Here is a 22411-nt window from a genome sequence, read left to right as displayed (position 1 = left end):
TGTTACTTGAATTGCTTCTCTCTGAATTGAAGGGTTGAAGTTTGAGGTTCAGTTTAGCAGCTGCGGTGGCTTGTGAAGCCTAATTAGAACAGATGCAGGGAGACAGTATAGGCTCTTTTCTTTGTGGGAAACTGCAGGTAATGACATTTGAAAATTCCCTGGTTTCTTCTTAGCAAACCAGGGATGATTTTTCTGGATGCCTTACTCTTTAACTCCCGGTGGCAGAGAGAAACAGCTCTCACATGCTGTTCACAGTTAGTTCAGCTGAGAGCTGTAACTGGAGTTGACTTCCTGAGGTCTTCTGGATTCTCTGCACACTGCCATACAAAATGGCTTCTGACAGCCTCCTTTATACAGTTCGAAACACAAAAATGGCTGCTTCCTTAATTTTCAATAAGTTATTGTTTCCAACAAGCAAGGAAGTTAATTATGTTGAAGTCCTTTGAAGTCCCTTCTGTTCCCTTAGAAGCCAAAGGGTTTTCACACTTTTTAGAAGATTCAGTGGACATCCCTGGAGGAGTCTTTGCATCTTAATGACTCTTCATAGCCCACTCCAGAAATAAGAGTCTGACAAGGTTTGAACAAACACATAAAGGTGCCATGTTGTCTGTCCATACTTCCGTTTTGAAAAAAGCTTTTAACCTCAATTTAATGGTTTGGAAACAGAACTGTACCTTTAAAACAGTTGTTCTTAAAATCTGTGATATCATAATTACACATCTGTGACACATACTATTTATAAGTTTTATAAAATTGGGTTCTACCTATTACCTTCAGCTGCTGCTAATTGAAAATTGTGAATTTACCTTCTTTTCTTTCTATAATATAAAAAGTGGAACACTTGCATCCTCCAAAGTGCTATGACTGCACCAGGTATCAAAAAAATTTTTTTTTCCTGTGTTGCCAGCCAACAGTATTTCTCAACGGATTAGATTGAACGTACTGCGCATCCATGTGGTCTCATTTGTGCAAATATACAATGTCTTTTTCTGTACAGGTACTGCTCTGATTGTACAGTGGGATAATGTTCACCTACAGGATAACTATGATTTAGGAAGCTTCACTTTCCAGGCAACCTTGCACAGTGATGGACGGATTGTCTTTGGTTACAAAGAGGTGAGATTTTCAGCTCCTTTTGATTCTGCATTGACATGAAGATGTTTCTTCATTCTTTTGAAAAACAATGTGCTGAAGCCAATGTTTTTCCAAAGGAGGTTGCTTGATTAACCTCATAAAACGGCTGTCAAAGTCAGGTCAGAATGGAGAAGCAGCCCTTTCATTCACAGCTAGTCATTTTGAGATAGATTCAGACAAATTAAGGTTTTTATTATGTTTGACCTTTATTGGCCCTATGGCTTGTATTTTGTTTGTCTCTTAGATTGGGAGTGGGCAGGGAGGAGAGCAAATTAATTCTCAGATCTTTAACTCATGCTGGTTGTGATGAAATTAAATTTGAAAAGCTCTCTATTACTCACAAGGTGAGCATCCTTTTGCTATGACATTGGCCATCTATAGAGGACATTCCACATTATAAAATGTGAGGTAGTGATGACAAAGGGTGATAAAGTCAAAATAGTAATTTTCTTCTGCATTTACAAGGAAAACCCTGGAGGGGTAAATGGATAAATAAAAGGCAGGAGACCAGTGCTATTGCTGCAACAAAGAATGCCTCATCACTCTTGTACATTAAGGGAAGAATCCGGCTTGGCGAACGGGGGCGGGGCTTCTGTCCCGACATCACCACGAGTCACTCAGATTTTCAGTTCGATGGGCGCGCATCCGAGTCGGCTGTGCGCCCGTTGAACTGTCAAAGGCCTATTAAGGCCAGTTAACTATCAGTTGAAACAATTAACTGAGCTGCCCGTCCAACCTTAAGGTTGGCAGGCAGGCGAAGAGCCCAGGCAGCCTTCGCATTTATCATAAAACCTCATCCACAGGCGGGATGCAATTTCATGAAGGTTTTTAAAGTCTTGTGAAAAAAATTTTATAAAATTAATAGACATGTGACAGTTTTACATGTCTTAAACATTATTTTATTACATTTTTTTGAATTTCAACTAATCTCCATGAAGCAGCTGTGTGCCTCACAGGGAGCGCTCAGCACTTCTAGGTGCGTGTCACGCTTAATTGGCCCACCCATGTAAAATGGCGGTGCCCAGCCGACCGCAGGCAGCGATCAGCTGCGCGCAAGCCCGCTCCCACCCAACCCCTTCGATGGGGAATAAATTATCTCCTAAGAGATTTTAAACCATCCTTTCATCCAGTTTGAGACATTCTACTGGACTTCTACGAAATAAGCTGGCCTGTCTTCACCTCTTATTCCATCCAAAATCTCAAGAAAAGAATGTTATCGGCAGAATTCTCTGGTCGGCTGAGCGGGGGTGGGGCCCACTTGCCGTGTCGTAAAATGACGAGCGGTGATGTCACTGCACGTCATTTAGATTTTCAGCTCGGTGGCCGCGCAGCTGACTCCACCCACTGAACTGTCAAAGGCCATTTAAATAGTAAATAATTCAATTAGCCGAGCTGAGATTTCGTGAAGTGTTTTAACAGTCAATAAAAATTTTAAAAATCATTATGTCACATGTCCCAGCTCATGTGACAGTGTCACACGAGGGGACATGTTTTAAAAGTTTTTATTTCCCTTTATTTAAATTTACACATGTCAAACTGATCTCCCTGAGGGACCTCCGTGCCTCAGGGAGATCTCTGCGCTCTTTCACACTTCACACACATGCACGAAAGAGCACAAGGAACCACTCAGGGAATCGCCCCCCCCCCCCCGCCCTTGCCACCTGCACAGAGAGTGCTCAGCGCTTCTGGGTGAGTGTCACGCTGGGCAGGCCTTAATTGGCCCTCTAACGTAAAATGACAGCGCGTCCCCGATGAGGGGCGCCGATTGGGTTCGTGCTCTCCCCCGCACAACCACCCCCCCTCCGAAGGGGGGAAAATTCAGCACTATGTATACGTAATTGACAAAACTGAGTATACAGATAAGTGGAGAATTCTAATTGCTTGTACTTTACATTCAACATGGCTAATCCATTTTAGCACTTCCCATTTGTGATATCATTTTTATCAGCAGTATTTTAAGCCATTTATTTTACAGAAAGTAGTTATTTACAAAGAGGACTTTGTTCAAATTAAAGAATCTATCATTACTGATAAGTGCGAGCAGAACATGGCTGATTCTGAAGTGGGACTTGATTTATGCATACGTTATTGTTTGGAATTGTATTTCTTTTTACATATGGCAGTATGAAGGTAACTGCAATTGAAGCAGCTTTGGGAAGGTGCTGTTTCATTCCAATGTAACTACCTGTCATCAGTAAACAGTGAACAGAAAACTGCAGAAAATAGCTGCTCTTTGAAATGCCTGAAGAATTATACCTATCCATTTATATTGATTCTTCTGCCCTCCAGATTCCTGTTTCTGTGACTCAGATAAACTCAGCCAATCACCCAGTCAAAGTGGGACTCTCAGATGCATTTGTGGTTGTCCACAAAATCCAACAGATTCCCAGTAAGTGAAATTACACTCATTTTGCTCGCAGACCACGGGCTGCATGAGCTACAAGAAACATGAGCCGAGAGCTTTCACTCCGTTTTCATGGGAGAAGTTTGCTTCAAATTAAAATTTAAAAATACAGCCAATAGGGTTCGATATTTATAAGAAATGTTATTTTTGGAAGTTGACATTCATGTTCAGTTTCAGAACTGTTGGGCATTTAGACAGTGTGTGTGTATGCAGTATTTTTTAAATACGACCATTTCCTGCGTCCTTAAGATTCACTAAAAACAGAGACAGAACAGGAGCAGTTATTCCTGAAAATTAAGTAAAATCAGCTAACTTGAAAAGAAGAAATACAATCATAGGGTCATACCACACAGAAGGAGCCCATTCAGCCCATCAAACCTGTGCCAGCTGACAGTAATTGCTTGCCAATGCTAAAAACATTTTGTTTCAAATTTTCAGCAAGTTAGTTATACAGCATTCAAGTTATATACACTTCGTAGAGAATTACTCAGACTTGAACAGTCGATACCTCAGGTACTCTTAGAAATCGAGTATCTGTATCCACGGAAAATGAGACTTTTAGCATGCACTGTTTATGATGCTGTAGCTCACCTGAATTGTTAAATATATTTGGGCTGAGCAACTCTAGTTTCAGCTGTCCTTTAAGTATGCGTGTTCTCTTGATGCTGTTGTTTTAGAGATGTTAAATCAACCAAAGCTCTAGTCAATTACTGTCAAAGTGAAATGAAAGTCTAGTCATTTCAGCTTATTTGTAGTTTCATTGAAATGCTCAGGGAATCTCAATTGCCTGGTCTTTGTCTGTCAGTAAAGACACTTTTTTTTTATTTTGTTAAATATGACATTGATCTTTCTGGACATCATCATGCCAAACCTTTCCTAATTCTGCCACGATGCTGCTTTGTATTATATAAAATATAATCTGCCTATTTCAAGTACGTGTTTCGTTAAGAAACATTGAATTCTTATAACAGCCTTGCAATATGGAAATTGAGCATTCAGGTATGATTGGCTGATAAGAAATTCTCTGTCTACCCGATTATATGGTAGAACAATTGTGAAAATGATTAACTTGCATAATTAATTAGTGAGAGAAAACCAATTTAGAATATTATAGGCTTTTTGAAATTAATTTATTTTCTTGACTCAGTGGTATATACTTAATAGGTCCTTATTATCATTAGTATTATTATTGTTATTATCAGTGTTTGAGCTATCCACATATTATCATTTAGTATTATTATTATTGTTGTTATCCATGTTTGAACTAATTGCCACTAAGTACTGAAACCAAAATGAGTTTTATTTCTGAAGTATGTCCACATACCCACTTCTTCATACAGGCACCTTCACTCTCAATCAGGTTGCAAGTTGTACTGATAAAATTTGACACTAACTGGACATTTTTACAAAACAGGGCTAATATCTAAGTATACAGATCGTATCACATATCCAAATTCCTGCAGTCACTTTGTTTTTCAGGCATTCATCTCTCTGCTTTCTCTTCAGTTCCACATCATATTTAGGAACGTAGGGAAAAAAATGGAGAATAATAGAATAGTGCAGCACAGAAGGAAGCCAATTTTGCCTATCGAGTCTGTGTCAGCTTGTTCAAAAAGCAGCACATCCTGCACCCTTCTTCACCATCAAATACTTATCCAATTCCCTTTTAAGGGCTACTATAGAACCTATAGCCACCATTGTATCAGGTACTGCATTGCAAATCCTAACCGGCTGTTATATAAAAGATACTTTTTTCATGTTTCTTCTGGTTCTTTTGCCAATCACCCAGCTTCTTCAGTCTATCAATGCATGAGAAGAGAGTGCTGATTGGTTGGCAAGTGGATTTTGATTAGTAGAGGCGTCGCCATGGAGAATGCAGCAGAGAACAGTTAACTGTTAACTGCCAGACTTTTGTTTCAAATTCAAACCAGGAATGTCAACTCTGATTGGTCAATGCATTGCCATAGGGAATGAACCACGGAATGGCAGTTCCCCCAAGTTTTTGTTTAGTTGGAAAAGGCGTAATGTGTGGACATAATCTTTATGTCTGTAAAGGACAGGGCCCTGTGTGTGAATATATGTGGCTTCTAGCATGCTTAAGTAAGCCACACTGCGAGCCTGACTGCTAATCTTACATTTGTTTTTAGTGTAATTCTTAGCAAAATCAGGATTGTTTAGCAAGTGTTGTCCAATTGCAAAATCGCGCCAAATGTTGAACATCGTATTTTGAGTTTTACAAACATGCACTGGTTGGGTACAGTCAATGCTTTGCCTTTTGTGAACAGCAGAAGGTGTGTGCTGTTTGATACGATCCATCAATCATTGGGACGTTTATCTCGCATAGCTGTGCTGATGAGTGCAAGATGAAAAGCTTCGATACTATAATGTCTCTTTTTTCACTAATACTAAAATTGCTTATTTAGTCTGCAAAGTCTCTGCCCATTTGTCCCATCCCACACATTTTTGTATTGAATTTCACCTGCCAGGTGAGCACTCATTCCAGCAGCCTGACTATGTCCTTTAGGAGTCTTTAACTATTTTCCTCACTGTTTACTGCAAAGATCCAGCATGAATTTGTAAAGGACGGGACATGCCAGATAAATCGACTTCTTTCTGTATTCATGGAATGTGGGTGTTGCTGGCTAAGCCAGCATTTATTGCCCAATCCTTAATTGCCCTTGAGAAAGTGGTGGTGAGCTGCCTTCTTGAACCACTGTAGTCCATGTGGTGTAGGTACACCCAAGTGCTGTCAGGGAGGGAGTTTCAGAATTTTGATCCAGCAACAGTGAAGGAACTGCGATATGTTTCCAAGTTAGGATCATGTGTGACTTGGAGAGGAAATTTCAGGTGGTGGTGTTCCCGTGCATCTGCTGCCCTTATCCTTCTAGATGGTAGTGGTCGTGGGTTTGGAAGGTGCTATCTAAGGAACCTTGGTGAGTGCATCTTCTAGATGGTACATACTGCTGCTACTGTGCATCGGTGATGGAGGGAGTGAATGTTTGTGAATGGGATGCCAATCAAGCAGGCTGCTTTGTCCTGGATGGTGTTGAGCTTCTTGACTGTTGTTGGAGCTGCACTCATCCGGGCAAGTGAAGGGTGCCCATCATACTCCCTGACTTGTGCCTTGAGAACAGGCTTTGGGGAGTCAGGAGGTGCTCTGACCTGCTCTTGTAGCCGCAATATTTATATGGCTAGTCCAGTTCAGTTTCTGGTCAATAGTAACACAAAGGACCTTGATAGTGGGATTCAGTGATGGTAATGCCATTGAATGTCATGGGGCAATAGTTAGTTTCTCCCTTAATGGAGATGGTCATTGCCTGACACTTGTGGGACACTTGTGTTACTTGGAACTTGTCAGCCTAAGTCTGGATATTGTCCAAGCCTTGCTGCATTTGGACATGGACTGCTTCAGTATCTGAGGAGTCACAGATGGTGCTGAACATTGTGTAATCATCAGCCGACATTCCCAGTTCTGACATTATGATGGAAGGAAGGCCATTGATGAAGCAGTTGAAGATGGTTGGGCCAAGGATTATACCCAGGAACTCCTGCAATGATGTCCTGGAACCCTAATGATTGATCTCCAACAACCATACCCATCTTTTTTTGTGCTAGGTATGACTCCAACCAGCGGAGAGTTTCCCCCCTGACTCCAGTTTTGCTAGGGCTCCTTGATGCTACACTCATTCAAATGCAGCCTTGATGTCAAGGGCAGTCACTCTCACCTCACCTCTGGAGTTCAGCTTTTTTGTTCATGTTTGAACCAAGGCTGTAATGAGGTCAGGAGCTGAGTGACCCTGATGGAACCCAAAATGAGCGTCAGTGAGCAGGCTGTTTCTAAGCAGGTGCTGCTTGATAACACTGTTGATGACCCTTCCATCACTTTACTGATGTTCGAGAGTAGACTGATGGGGCGGTAATTGGCTGGCTTGGATTTGTCCTGCTTTTTGTAAATGGGATACACTTGGGCAATTTTCCACGTTGCCAGGTAGATATCAGTGTTGTAGCTATCCTGGAACAGTGGCTAGTGGCACAGAAAATTCTGGAGCACAAGGCTTCAGTACTATTGCCAGAACACTGTCAGGACCCATAACCTTAGCACTATCCAGTGCCTTCAGCCATTTCTTGATATCATGTGGAGCGAATCAAATTGGCTGAAGACTGGCACCTGTGATGGTGGGGACCTCAGGAGGAGGCAAAGATGGATCATCCACTCAGCACTTCTTGCTGAAGATTGTTGCAACTGCTTCAACCTTATCTTTTGCAAAGATGTGCTGACCTCCCTTATCATTGAGAGTGGGGATAATTGTGGAGCCTCCTCTTCCAGTGAGTTGTTTAATTGTCCGCCACCATTCATGACTGAATGAGACAGGGCTGCAGAGCTTAGATCTGATCCGTTCGTTGTGGGATTACTTGGCTCCGTCTATTCCTTGCTGTTTACACTGTTTGGCAGGCAAGTAATCCTGTGTTATAGCTTCACCAAGTTCACACCTCATTTTTGGATTTGCCTCGTGCTGCTCCTGGCATGCCCTCCTGCACTCTTCATTGAACCAAAGTTGATCTTTTGGCTTGGTGATAATGGTAGAGTGGGGGATATGCCACGCCATAAGGTTACAGATTGTGGGCGAGTAGAATTCTGCTGCTGATGGTTCACAGTGCCTCATGGATGCCCACGGTGGTAGTGCCACACAGCAGATGGAGGGTATCCTCAAGGTGGAGATGGGACTTTGTCTCCACAAGGATTAGTCTCCACAAGGTGTTCACTCCTACCAATGCTGTCATGGACAGATGCATCTGTAGCAGGCAGATTGGTGAGGATGAGATCAAGGGTGTTTTTCTGTCTTGTTGGTTCCCTCACCAACTGCCACAGACCCAATCTAGCAGCTATGTCCTTAAGGACTCATCCAGCTCAGTCTATGGTTGTGCTACTGAGCCACTCCTGGTGATGAACATTGAAGCCCCCCACCCAGGGTACATTCTGTGCCCTTGCCACCCTCAGTGCTTCGTCCATGTAATGTTCAACTTGGAGGAGCACTAATTCATCAGTTAAGAGGTGAGGGGGTGCTGGGTGGCGACGGCAATGGTACATAGCAACCAGCAGGAGGTTTCCTTGTCCATGTTTGACCTGATGCCATGAGACTTCATGGGGTCCAGAGTCGATGTTGAGGACTCCCAGGGCAACGCCCTCCTGACTGTATACCACTGTGCCACTACCTCTGCTGGGTCTTTTCTGCCAGCGATGGTTGTGTCTGGGACATTATCTGTAAGGCATGATTCTGTGAGGATGACTATGTCAGGCTGTTGCTTGACTAGTCTGTGAGGCAGCTCTCCCAATTTTGGCACAAGCCTCCAGATATTACTAAGGAATCGACAGGGCTGAGTTTACCGTTGTCATTTCCTAAGTCGATGCTGAGCAGTCTCTCCAGCTCCATTCCTTCATAGCGGTTTGACACAACTGAGTGGTTTGTTAGGCTAGTTAAGAGTTAATGACATTGCTGTGGTTCTGGAGTCACATGTAGGCCAAACTAGGTAAAGACAGATTTTGATGAGAATGGTTTCATGGTCATCATTAGACTTTTAATTCCAGGTTTTTATTGAATTGAAATTCCACCATCTGCCATGGTTGGATTCAAACCCACATCCCCAGACCATTACCCTGGGTCATTAGTTTAGTGATAATACCATGACGCCACCACCTTGCTCTCAACTAAATTTCTTTGAGGAGGTAACTAAAGTAGTGGACAGAGGAATGTCTATGAATGTTATTTATAAAGGTTTTGATAAAGTTCCTCATAGGAGACTGTTAGCTAAGGATGAAACTCAGAGAATTGAAGGCAAATTATTGAGTTGGCTAGGAAAATGGCTGAACGGCAGGAGAGAGTAAGGATAATGGGCAGGTACTCTAATTGACTGAATGTGCCTAGTAATGTTGCATAGGGATCAGTGGTGGTTGCTGAAGTATTCACTTTATTTACTTAACTTCTTAGATGATGGAATGGAAACCCACATATCTGGATTTTCCAAAAAGACAAAGATAGACAGATTTGTAAACAGTGTAGATGGGAGCATAACATCACAAAGAACCATTGATAGATTAAGTGAATGGAGAAAACTGTGGCAAATGGATTTCAACATAGGCAAATGTGAGGTCATCTATTTTGAACCCAAAAGAGATAGAATTTGCTACTTTCTAAATGATGAAAAGCAAGAAACATTGGGGAGCCAAATAAGCTTGGGCATCCAGATACATAGGTTATTAAAATGTCATAAACAGATACAAAACAATAATCAAAATGGTGAATGAAGTGCTGAACTTTATCTTTTGGGTCCTAGAATACAAAGGGGGTTGTGGGAGTAGGAAGTCATGCCACAGCTATACAAAGCCCTGGTTCAACCAAACCTGGACTCCAGGTATGATTTAACCAGGGATTTGTGTAGCTGTAGCAATTCTGGATAACAAGTGTTGGAAAGGATATATTGGCTCTGGTGGAAGTGCAGCATAGATTCACAAGAAAGATACCTGGGCCTGAATTTTTCAGTCGGCTTGCGGGGTCGGACCCGACAGGCCTGCGCCATCAGACCGTGCGTCCCAACGCCATCGTGCTGCCTTGCGATGTTTCGTTTGGTGGGTGCCCCCAGAGTCAGCTGCCGATATTTAAGCGGCCTATTAAGACCGTTAAGGAAGTAATTAAGGTAGTTGTTTACGCTGCCCATCCAACCTTAACATCTTCACATTTTTTAAGAAACCTCACCCACGAGCGAGATGAGGTTTCCTAAAGCTTTTACGCATGAAATTAAAATTTTTCCTGAACTATAAAAACATGCCCCATCTCATGTGACCCAGTCACATGAGGGGGCATCTTTAATTAAGTTTTCGACCCATTTATTTATTTCAAAAGCACATCAATCTCCCTGAGGCGCCGGGCTACTGCTCGCGTCTTACGCTGGGTGGGCCTTAACTGGCCCGCCTGCATAAAATGGCGGTGCAGAGCCGATCGCAGGTGGCGGTTAGTTCCGCGACCGCTCCTGCCGAGCCTGCCCGCCGACTGAAAAATTACAATCAGGAATTACACAACCTAGAATTGCATTCCCTGGAATTTAGAAAGTTTAAGGGCAGGGGAACAGTTAAGGTAGTTGGAGAGAAACTATTTACGCTGGTTGGAAATTCTAAGATTGGGCACTGTGATCAAAAAATTAGATCCCGACTGTTCAGATGTGAAATTAGGACACTCTTCCTACTGCAAATATTGGTGGAAGTTTGGAACTCTCTTCCCCAAATACTAATTGATGCTAGGCCAATTGTTAACTTTAAAACTGGGATTGATTTTTGTTAACTAAAGGCATTAGGGATCTGGGCAAAGGCAGGAATATGGAGTTGCTTGCAGGTCAGCCATGATCTCATTGAATGACATGTAACAGAGTTGCAGGGCAAAATAGTTTACCCATGTTCCTGTGCCCCTATGTTCCTATTAAAGCTGCCCTTTTACAAATTCATACTGACTCTCTGATTTACCCAAATGCTCAGTCATTCCATAACAAATACCAGTAACTGCCCCACAACTGCCCCATTAGATTAATCAGCCTATAATTCCCTACTTTATTTCTCCTATCGTTCTTACATGGTGAAGTGACACATTGGGCCGAGTTTCCATGAGGGAGACGGGATGTGTGATTTGGGCAAGTTCCTGATTCCTCAAACCTGTCTCCGTTAAGGAAGCTCCTACCCATCATATTTTCATCCCGGGTGGGTGGGTGGGTATGGGATGGAGTTTGGCTTGCTGTCTCCGGATCCAGGCCCTAGGTGGCAACAGAGACCGGCGAATGATGAGGCCAATAGGCTCAAAGGCCCGTCTCCGTTTACTGGAACTTTGGTCCAGTTTTAATCGTGACCATCAGGCCCTCAAGTCCTCACCTCCCTCACCTCAGACTTCCAAAAAGCTATTGACAAGATGTCACGACTGAGGGCTGGATCTTGCAGAACAACATGGGCCCCGCCGCCAATACCGCCCTCGCAATCCCCCACCACCAAAATAAATCAGTGGGGAGTCTGCTATAGGATGAACGGCTGCCATTTAACAGCCAAATGACCATTAATAGGCTGAAGGCAGGATTTCTAACAGGGGCCGGAAATCCCACCTCAGAAACCTGCCAGCCGATTAGATGGCAGGCACAAGCGGTGGTCCTTGCTGGGACTACAAAGACCCCACAGTGGAGATCATCACTCTAGCTGGACACCAAGATAGGTTTGGAGGGTGTTTGAGGGGGGGACGGGCAGGGGTGTGGGGGATGAAATTTTCCAGAGTCAGGTTGGCAGGGTATGGCAGGAGGTTGAGGGGGGTGGGGGTCTGCTGCAGAGAGCCCGGTGGGGAGTGGGGGGGGAGTACAGAGGGAGGTGTGATTTTAGGGTGGGGAGATGTCCACGATGGGCACAATGGACCCTCACAGGCAGTGCCCCCCCCCCCCCCCGACTGCCCTTGCCCGACATCTGCCTGTGCAGAGAAAGCTGATGGGCTACCTGCTTGGCATGGCCCTCCCCATATGTGGCTAAAATAGCAGCAGGGGTGGGATGATGCCATTAATTGGTCACTTAAGAGCATGAATAGGCCCAAGGGCTGATGGCTCCATCAACACCCGCCACCTCTACCGTAACATTTCAGGATCTGGATGGGCAGGTAGGGGGTGGGAAGTGCATACACTGGATTTTACGAGCACCCACCACCCCCCCAGCCCCCAGCGCCATTCAGAACCTTCAAATTGCTGGCAGGGAGGTGTAAAATCCAGCCTTGTATTACTTTTAAAGATAAAGTTGGGTTGAATGGGGGGCAGATCCTAAATTGGGGAACAAACTTGTTCCATTCTTGTAGACGAAGGGTTGTTATTGATAGTAGTGGTCCTGTTTGGAGATCAGTTGCCAATTGGAGTTCCCATGGCAAAAGTTATTGGTAAGCCAGAAGATTGGGAAAGTTTTAAAAACCAACAAAAGATGACCAAAAAAATAAAAAAAGAGGGAGAAAATAAACTTTGAGGGTAAACCAGCAACTAATATAAAAACAGACAGCTAGAGCTTCTTTAAATATATAATAAGGAAGAAAGAGGCCAAAGTGAACATAGGCCCCTTACAGAATGAGGCTGGAGAAATAATAATGGGGAACCAGAAAATAGCAGAGGAGTTGAATAAATACTTTGCTTCAGCCTTCATGGTAGAAGACAGGAATAGCATTCCAATACTAAATAATCAAGTGGCAAAAGAGGGGGAGGAAATAAATACAGTAACTATCATTAGATAAAAAGTACAAGGGAAATTAATGGGGCTCAAGGCCGAAAAGTACCCTGGACCTGACAGGTTGCATCCTAGGATATTAAAGGAAGTTGCTACAGAGATAAGCACTGGTCCTTAGATTCTGGAAAAGTTCCAGAGGATTGGAAAACTTGTAACCTTATTCAAAAAGGGATGGAGACAAAAAACAGGTAACTATAGGTCAGTTAGCTTAACATCTGTCAATGGGAAAATGTTAGAATCTATTATAAAGGATGTAATAGCAGTGCATTTAGAAATGCATAATATAATCAAGCAGAGTCAGCATGGCTTCATGAAGGGGAAATCATGCCTGACAAATTTATTAGAGGAGGTAACTAGCAGGATATTTAAAGAGGAACCAGTAGATGTAACATATTTCGATTCCTAAAAGTGTTCGATAAGGTACCGCATGTAATGCTACTTAATAAGATGAGAGCCCATGGTGTTGGGGGTAGTATATTAGCACGGATAGAGGATTGGCTAACTAATAGAAGACAAAGGCCAAGATTTTCCCGTCAGCGATTTGGGAGTGGGGCCCGCTCACCGACGGGAAAATGACACGGGATGATGTTGGGATGAACCCTCGATGTCATCCTGGTCCCTTTAAATTTCCAGGAAGGCGAGCAGACAGCGAAATCATTGACAGGCTAATTAAGATTGTTAAAGACCCTGCCCATCCAAGCTTAAGGCTGGCGGGCAGGCCAGGAGCCCCAGCGGGCTCCTGATTATACATGAAACTTCATCCACTGGCGGGATGAGGTTTCAGGTCTGTTTTTAAAAAGTTCATAAAGTTTATGTGTTTCTTATTAACATGTCCCATCTCGTCTGACATTGTCACATGAGGGGTACATGTTAATAATTGCAATATTTTTCTATTTTTGGAGTTTTATTACCTGTCAGTAATCTCCTTGAGACAGCACTTGATCTCAGGGAGCAGTGTGCTATTTCACGCGCATGCGTGAAAGAGCGCACTTTGACAGGTGGGGAATCCCTCCCCCTCTGCACAGGAAGTGCATAGCGTTTCCTGTCGGACAGGCCTCTGTGTGGGCCTTGATTGGCCCGCCCACTCAAAATAGCGGCGGGCCCTGTATCAGTGGCGGAGTTCGGCTGCCCACCCGGCGCTGAGCTGTTGGGGTCCGCCCGCCCACCAATTCTGCCCAGCAAGTTGGGATAAGGGTTTCATTTTCAGGATGGCAGCCTGTAACTAGTGGAGTGCCACAGTGCTGGCGCCACAATTATTTACAATACGTACTATTGACTTAGATGAGGGAAGTGAATGCACTGTCGCCAAATTTGGGAATGATACAAAAATAAGTAGGACAGCAAGTGGTGAGGGTGACACAAGGATTCTACAGAGGGAAATAGACAGGTTAAGTGAGTGGGCAAAAGAGTGGCAGATGGAATATAATGTGGGAAAGTGTGAGGTTTTGCACTTTGGCAGGAAGAATAGAGGAGCTGAATATTATTTAATTAGAGAAAGACTGCAGAAGGCTGCAGCACAGACGGATTTGGGAGTCCTTGTGCATGAATGCCCAAAAGCTAACATACAAGTTCAACAGGTAATAAGGAAGACAACTGGAATGTTGGCCTTTATTTCAAAGAGAATGGAATTCAAAAAAATAGGGAAATCTTGCTAAAACTATACAAGGCACTAGTTAGACCACACCTAGAATACTGTGAACAGTTTTGGTCTCCTTATCTAAGGAAAGATATAATGGCATTGGAGGCAGCCCAGAGAAGGTTCACTAGGTTGATCCCGGGTATGGAGGGATTTTCTTATGAAGAGAGGTTGGGTAGGTTGGGCCTGTACTCATTGGAGTTTAGAAGAATGAGAGGCGACCTTATTGAAACATATATGATTCTTGGGGGTCTTGACAGGGTAGATGCTGAGAGGTTGTTTCCCCTTGTGGACAGTGTAGGACCAGAGGGCATAATTTCAGTGTAAGGGGTCACCCATTTAAAATAGAGACGAGGAGGCATTTCATCTCTCAGAGGGTCGTGAATCTGTGGAATTCTTTACCACAGAGGGCTGTAGAGGCTGGGTCATTAAGTATATTCAGTGCTGTGATAGACAGATTTTTAATTAGTAAGGGAATCAAGGGTTATGGGGAAAAGGCAGGAAAGTGAAGTTGAGGATTATCAGATCAGACATGGGCCAGGATTTTCCCCTCGGTGATTTGGGGGCGGGGCCCGCTCGCTGAGGGGAAAATGACGCGGGATGACGTTGGTAGGAACCCCCGACATCATCCCGGTCCATTTAAATCTTCAGGAAGGCGGGCGGACAGCGAAATCAGCTGTCCGCCCGCTGACCTGTCAATGGCCAATTAAGGCCATCGACAGGCTAATTAACCTTGTTAAAGACCCTGCCCGTCCAAGCTTAAGGCTGGTGGGTAGGCCTGGAGCCCCAATGGGCTCCAGATCATTCATGAAACTTCATCCCCTGGCGGGATGAAGTTTCATCTCCATTTTTTAAAAATTGAATAAACTTTGTGTTTCTTATTAACATGTCCCATCTTGTGTGAGCTTGTTACATGAGGGGGACGTTAATAATTTTAATATTTCTCTATTTTTTGACTTTTCTTACCTGTCAGTAAACTCCCTGATACAGCACTTTGCCTCAGGGAGCAGTGTGCTCTTTCGCGCACATGTGTGAAAGATAACACTTTGACAAATGGGGAATCCCTCCAACCACCACCACCACCCCCCCCCCAGAGCTTTCTGTTGGGCAGGACGCTCTCAAAATGGCGGCGGGCCCCATTTCGGCAGTGGGGCTCGGCTGCCCATCCACCGCCGAGCCGGTGGGGCCTGCTCACCCACCAAGGGCAAAATGCTGCCCATGATCTTATTCAATGGCGAAGCAGACTTGAAGGACTGAATGGCCTACTTCTGCTCACACTTATGGTCTTCTGGTCCCAGGCTTCAGTGATAGGACCATTACTCTTTACTATCTATATTAATGACCTGGATGAAAGTGCAGAGTGAATTGTCCATGGATGACAGAAAAATATGGGATGTGGTATTACAAATTTGGACGGGAAAGCAAGATTGTAATCTAATCAAAAAGCAATAGCAGAATAGGTCAGAGAGGACTTTCTCAGAATTGCATTTCTACCCCAAATAGGCCTACTTTTTTTTTTACTGATGTTTTGAATTTCCAAGAAATTATGTGGCTGCTACGAGCTGGAGAACACTGGGGGTCATGATACTTAGTTGCAACACTACCTTTTGGAACAGGCTTGATGGGCTAGCTGGTATTTTTTTGTGCATCAGTTTTCGACAAATCAAGTTAGGTGACCAAAATGGATAACCAATGGTTATTGTATTGTAAAAGCATCTATGCTTTACCAAAGCAAAGACTTGAACTTGAATTTTTCATATGGAGTAGAGGTCAGGAGATAAGGTTGCACAGTAATATATTACCTGTTCTCAAGCCTACTGCAATTATATTTTTCAAAACAAGTGGCTATTTTGAAGATATATAGACAGAGGAAAATTTTACGCTGTCACTGTGCAGACTGTGAAGGATGACCTATTACTACTTGCTTTCGACAGCAAAGTCAAAGAGCTCATGTAATCTGCAGATATCGACTAGGAAACAATCACCCTAGAGAATGAAATACCCTGTACCTAATTAATAATGTTCCCACAATTTGCATTTAGATTCTGCAATTTTTAATTGAAAACTAAATTAGATGCAAGCTAAGTATTGTGCTAGATAAGTGCAAGAGAGACTTATGCATTTTTGGAATGGATATATAGAATATGGATATATCGAAAATAGGCTGGAAAGGACTAGTGTAAAAAGCCTTCAGCATTCAAATATAATAATTTTAAGCTAGTAAAATTCTGAAGATTGAATAAATTATGCTCACTGTGGTGCCTGAGAAAAATGTGAAGTTTAGGTGTTCTACGTTGTAAAGTCAGTCAGGTTTATAAGGAAAGAGAGAAGAGCAGCTAATCATACATATTATAAAATCAAAATATGTGGTGGAGTAAGATTAATTTCAGTTAGTTTTATGGATCACATTGTAATCTCAGTTGAGACCACTAACTTTTATTTAAAAAGAAGAAATCCAAAATCCCACTTATTTACTGAACGAATGAAGCCACAAAATTCTACAGATTAACACAAAAGAGTTTTTACTATACACAAGTCAAACAAAGCAAGCATTAAATACTACCTTGGATAACCACCTATACTCTGAAACCCAGAATCAACATAAGTTAAACATAAATTAACAGGCAAATTGTGGTTGATTATAAACTATAAGTTACATGTTAAATGGCAGGTACAACTAGGACAGATCTTATGAATTGGCTTGGCAGTCAATCCAGCATATATGTCATCAGCCTCAGTCACAATGTCCTTCTGAACTCTGTCTTCCTCACAAAGAATTTCAGCTGCTCTTCTTTTAGGATTTAACCTGATCCTCAACTGACAGCAGAGCATAACCAACTCAAATTCCAGGCAAGCAGTCTTCAACAAAAATGGCACACGTCTACAGTACCTCCGCAACTCTGCTTATAACAGTGTAGATGGCATAGATCCACTAATGTTATTTTCAAGTAGCAGAAACAGCTGCAGCAACTATATCTTTGCTTGTTCCTAGCTTCTGGATCTAGCCTCTCTCTTCTGTCTACATTAGACAGATTTTTTGATTTTCAGGGAATCAAGGCATATGGGAATGGACAATAAAGTGGTCTTGAAGCCCAAGATCGTTCATGATTGTATTGAATAGGAGAGCAGGCTCGACACCCCATATGGCCTACTGCTGCTCCTGTTACTTGTGTTCAGCCTGCCTGTACTGCACTATTGGACTCCTTATTTACTTATGAGCTCTGGGGGCTGTCCTTGACCTTTTAGATAATTTCAACCAGTTTCAATCTTCCCAGAAGTTTTGGTTTCCAATCTCAGTTTCAGTTTTAGTTACCTTAGAAACTGGGAGGGTCAGTTTCCTTTCTCAATTTCCATTTTCAGTTTCCCTTTTCAATTAGGATCTGTCTCAAAAAGCACAGCTTTGAAACTACAGACTGCATCACAGATTATAAAATCTTAGATTTTTCTCCTTTAGCCCAACTTTCTTGTTCAAATATTTTCCCTTGACTCTTTTGTAACCATATGCAGTGATTATATTACATTTATGATATTGTTCAAATACAAATTGAAGCAGGAGTGAGTGTTCTCAGATAATCCAAAGGAAACAAGAGAAAGAAAACGTTTAATAAAGGAGATGAGGTAACTTGCTGAATATTAATTCCGCTTTTATATACTTTCTATCCTTTTTCATTAACAACTGCCAGCAAAAGTGATGAAGTTGGGTCTTCAAGCTGTAAATAAGTCAGCCGAATATTCGATTTATATAGATTACTTCTTTTTGTATCTTTGAACAGTGGAACTGGGGTAAAGTTTTGCCTTCAACACCCACAGGGTCAAACCTATTGTGAGGCGTAGCAATGCCAAGGACGAACAGTAAAATATGCAGACAAATAAAAGTCTTCCCTGAGGAAATTAAATGGCTAACTACTGTTCCTAATAAGGCAGGTTATCCAAAGCCTGTGCAAAGATTTCTGTGTTTGTAACTGAAATTATAAGCATGCATTTCTTATTGGAAAATGTTAATTGCTTCACTGCCATATTTATTAATTTTCAACAGACATCTTAAAATAATTTGCATGGAATATTTTGTACTAGCTTTGAAAAAACTGTCTACAGCAAATTGACAGAAAACCCCAGCAGACCATGTCCATGTTTACACTCCACACAAGCTTGCGCATACTCTAATTACCTCTTCCTATGCTGCCCCCAATTCCTTCTACTTCCTTCTCCCTCATGTGTGCATCAAGCCTCCCCTTAAATGAGAAAGCCAATCATATAGTGTGGGACTAGCGTTACTTGTAGGTTAGACTGGGTAGGGGTAGCAGAGTCCCTTCACTAAAGGACATCAGTGAAAAAAGTGGTATTTTCCAACAAAATAATGGCTTTTGTGGTCATTTCTACTGCCATTAGCCCATAAATTACAAGATTTGTTGAATTCAGTTCCAAAATTAGGCATGATAGGATTTCAGGTAGAAGCTTCTGTCCACTATAAATGATACAAAAACATTCTAGTAATAGCTGTAAATCAGGAGGTGGAAGGGAGAGGTGAACTTGGTGAAATTACAATCACCAGGGAAGCAGCACTGAGCAAACTGATGGACTGGGGGCTGACAAGTCTCCAGGTCCTGATGGACTTCATCCTAGGATCGTAAAAGAGGTGGCTAATGATGTAGCATTGGTGTTAATTTTCCAAAATTTCCTGGATTCTGGAAAGGTTCCATCAGACATCAAAGTAGCAAATATAAGCCCTCTATTCAAGAAGGGAGGGAGACAGAAAACAGGAAACTATAGGCCAGTTAGCTTGATGTCAGTGGTGGGGAAGGTGTTAGAATCGATTATTAAGGAGTTTATAGCTGGGCACTTAGAGAAACTCAAGGTAATCAGGAAGAGTCAGCATGGCTTTGTGAAAGGGAACTAGTGTTTAACCAATTTATTAGAGTTTTTTGAAGGAGTAACATATGCTGTGGATAAAGGAGAGCCTGTAGTACTTGGATTTCTAGAAGGCATTTGATAAGGTGCCTCTTCAAAGATTATTGCGGAAAATAAAAGCTCATGGTGTAGGGGGTAACATATTAGCATGGATAGAATATTGGCTGGCTGGCAGAAAGCAGAGAGTAAGCATAAATGGGTTTTTTTCTGATTGGCAGAATGTGACGAGTGGAGTCCCGCAGTGGTCTGTACTGGGGCCTCAACATTTTACGATTTATATCATTGACTTAGGTGAGGGGAGTGAAGGCATGGGAGCTAAATTTGCAGATGACACAAAGATAAGGTGGAAAAGTATATTGTGAAGATGACATAAGGAGATTGCAGATGGATATAGATAGGTTGAGTGAGTGGACAAAAATCTGGCAGATGGAGTAGAATGTGGGAAAATTTGAAGTTGTTCACTGGCAGGAAGAATAAAAAAGCAGAGTATTACTTAAATGGAGAACGGCTACAGAATTCCAAAGTGCAGAGGGATCTAGCTGTTCTAGTCCATGATTCACAAAACGTTAGTATGCAGATACAGCAAGTAATTAAAAAGGCTAATGGAATGCTATCCTTTATTAAGAGAGGTACTGAACATAAAAGTAAGGATGTTTTTGCTCCAGTTATATAGGGCATTGGTGAGACCAGATCTCGAATATTTGTGCAGTTGTGGTCCCCTTATTTAAGGAAGAATGTAAATGCATTGGAGGTCAGTTCAGAGGAGGTTTACTAGATTGATACCTGGAATGAGTGGGTTGTCTTATGAAGAAAGGTTAGACAAACTGGGCTTGTTTCCAGTGGAGTTTAGAAGAGTGAGGGGTGATTTGATTGAAGTATATAAGATCCTGAACAGCCTTGACAAGGTGGACATGGAAGGGATGTTTCCCCTGGTGGATGAGTCCAGAGCCAGGGGGCATTGTTTTAGAATTAGGGATCGCCCTTTTAGGACAGAGATGAGGAGAATTTTTTCCCTCGGATGGTTGTTCGATCTCTGCCTCAGAAGGTAGTGGAGGCAGAGTCATTGAATATCTTTATGGCAGAGGTAGATTCTGGTTAGACAAGAGAATCAAAGGTTATCAGGGATAGGTGGGAGTGTGGAAATCGAAACACAAACTGATCAGTCATTACCTTATCGAATGATGGAGCAGGCTTGAAGGGCCAATGGCCTACTTCTGCTTCTATTTCGTATGTTCACAAAAAATCATCAACACCATCCAGGACAAAGCAGCCCACTTGATTGGCACCCCATCCACCACATTAAACATTCACCAACTCCACCACCGATGCATAGTGGCAGCAGTGTGCACCATTTCCAGAAGCACTCCAGCAGTTTGCCCAGGTTACTTCAACAGCACCTTCCAAACCCACAACCTCCACCACCTAGAAGAACAAGGACAGCAGGTGCATGTAACCCTAGCACCTGCAAATTCGCCTTCAAACCACACACCATCCTGACGTAGAAATATATTAGCATTGCTTACTGTCACTGGGTCAAAATCCTGAAATTCCACCCCTAATAGCACTGTACACCTACACCACGTGGACTGCAGTGTTTGGAGAAGGCAGCTCACGACCAACTTCTCAAGAGCAATTGGGCATGGACAATAAATGCTGGCCTTGCCAGTGATAGCTACACATGTCCCATGACAAATAAAGAAAAGATATTAATCAAAATTGGGCAGGGGATTTCTCCTGGTGTCTGAGCTAATACGTATTTGCCCTTCCTTCAGCCAGCACCATTGAAACAGATCATCTGTTCATTTGTTTCACTGGTGTTTCTGGGACCTTGCTTTGTACAATTAGCTGCTACATTTCCCTATGTTACAACAGAAAAGGCACCCTATCGTTGTAAAAGGCGCTATAGAAATGCAAGTTCTTCTTTTACCACCATTTAAAACTTCCTGTGTGATAGGCAAGCGTACATATCTCGGCATGGCTGCACTCATTGGGCAGAATCGTCCCCTCCCACCAGCAACGGGGAACACTCCGGGCTCCGGGTCCTGCCATGGAACTTTAGGCACAAGGGAAAAATTCCAGCCATGGTGTTAGCAGCATGGCTGTGGGCAGACTTTCTTTCTTTTATGTCTCTGATGTGAATATTTAACCTTTTTGTGTTTAACATGCTGAAAAACAACCCTCTGGGCTAGTTTTCGTTCAATGTAAGAACAGATTTTGTTTGATAAATGCTCTCCTGCACTTGAGATGGAAGGAGCCAAATAAATTAAGAAGCAAGTATTTTGTAGCCCCTTTTAGTTGTACAGCAGCAATTATCTATCCTTAACTGTGGATAGTTTTATTTTTGTCATATTAGTGTATGTTTTAGAATCATATGCCATTCAAGCAATTAAAAAAATAACAGCAGGCTTGGGAAGGTTATTGTATTCCCGAACTACCAACACCTTAAATGTAAAAAAAAAATCATTATTAAGAACAAACTGCAAACACATCAGTGCAAAACTATAACCTTTCAATAGTACATTCTACATTGCAGATGTACGCAGAAGAACTATTTATGAATACCACCGGGTCGAACTGCAGATGTCAAAGGTCACTAACATGTCAGCTGTTGAAATGAGCCCTCTCGCCAGTAAGTATTAATTTGTCAATCATCTAATTTCTAGCTGTGCTGTAAAAGTTCCCTATTTCGAGCACCATGTTGGGGAAAAGCACTAAGGTGAATGTGTCCAGTTATTTTTTAATTGTTGTTTGGTTATGCACGACACTAGCAAAGCTGCATTTATCGCCCATCTGTAGTTGCCCTGAGGTGATGATAGTGGGCCTTCTTCTTGAAACACTGGAGTTTTGTCTTGATACCATTGGCATGACGATATTAGGTAGGGAGTTCCAGGATTTTGACCTAGTGCTAATGAAGAAACAGCATTATATGTCCATGTTAAGATGATGCATGCAACATGGAGGAATATGAAAGCGACTGCTGATCTTGTCCTTCTTGCTATTAGAGATCATGGACCTAACAGATGTTGAAGTAATCTTGTTGAAGCACTGC

At 42.6% G+C, this 22411-nt stretch overlaps 1 protein-coding gene across 1 annotated transcript in view; it reads left to right on the top strand.

The window, feature by feature from the left end:
* The window catches only part of plxdc2b (plexin domain containing 2b), a 475098-nt gene that overhangs the window by 319732 nt on the left and 132955 nt on the right, over nt 1–22411 (top strand). The window contains exons 6-8 of the mRNA XM_041184992.1: nt 998–1116; nt 3424–3523; nt 21896–21991. Of these exons, the coding sequence (XP_041040926.1) occupies nt 998–1116; nt 3424–3523; nt 21896–21991 (315 nt within the window). The remainder of the gene's footprint in view (nt 1–997; nt 1117–3423; nt 3524–21895; nt 21992–22411) is intronic.

The sequence above is a fragment of the Carcharodon carcharias genome, chromosome 3 (genome assembly GCF_017639515.1).
Source record: "Carcharodon carcharias isolate sCarCar2 chromosome 3, sCarCar2.pri, whole genome shotgun sequence".
Taxonomy (NCBI): domain Eukaryota; kingdom Metazoa; phylum Chordata; class Chondrichthyes; order Lamniformes; family Lamnidae; genus Carcharodon; species Carcharodon carcharias.
The sequence above is the reverse complement of the archived record's forward strand: the minus strand, read 5'-3'. Positions and strand labels throughout refer to the sequence as shown.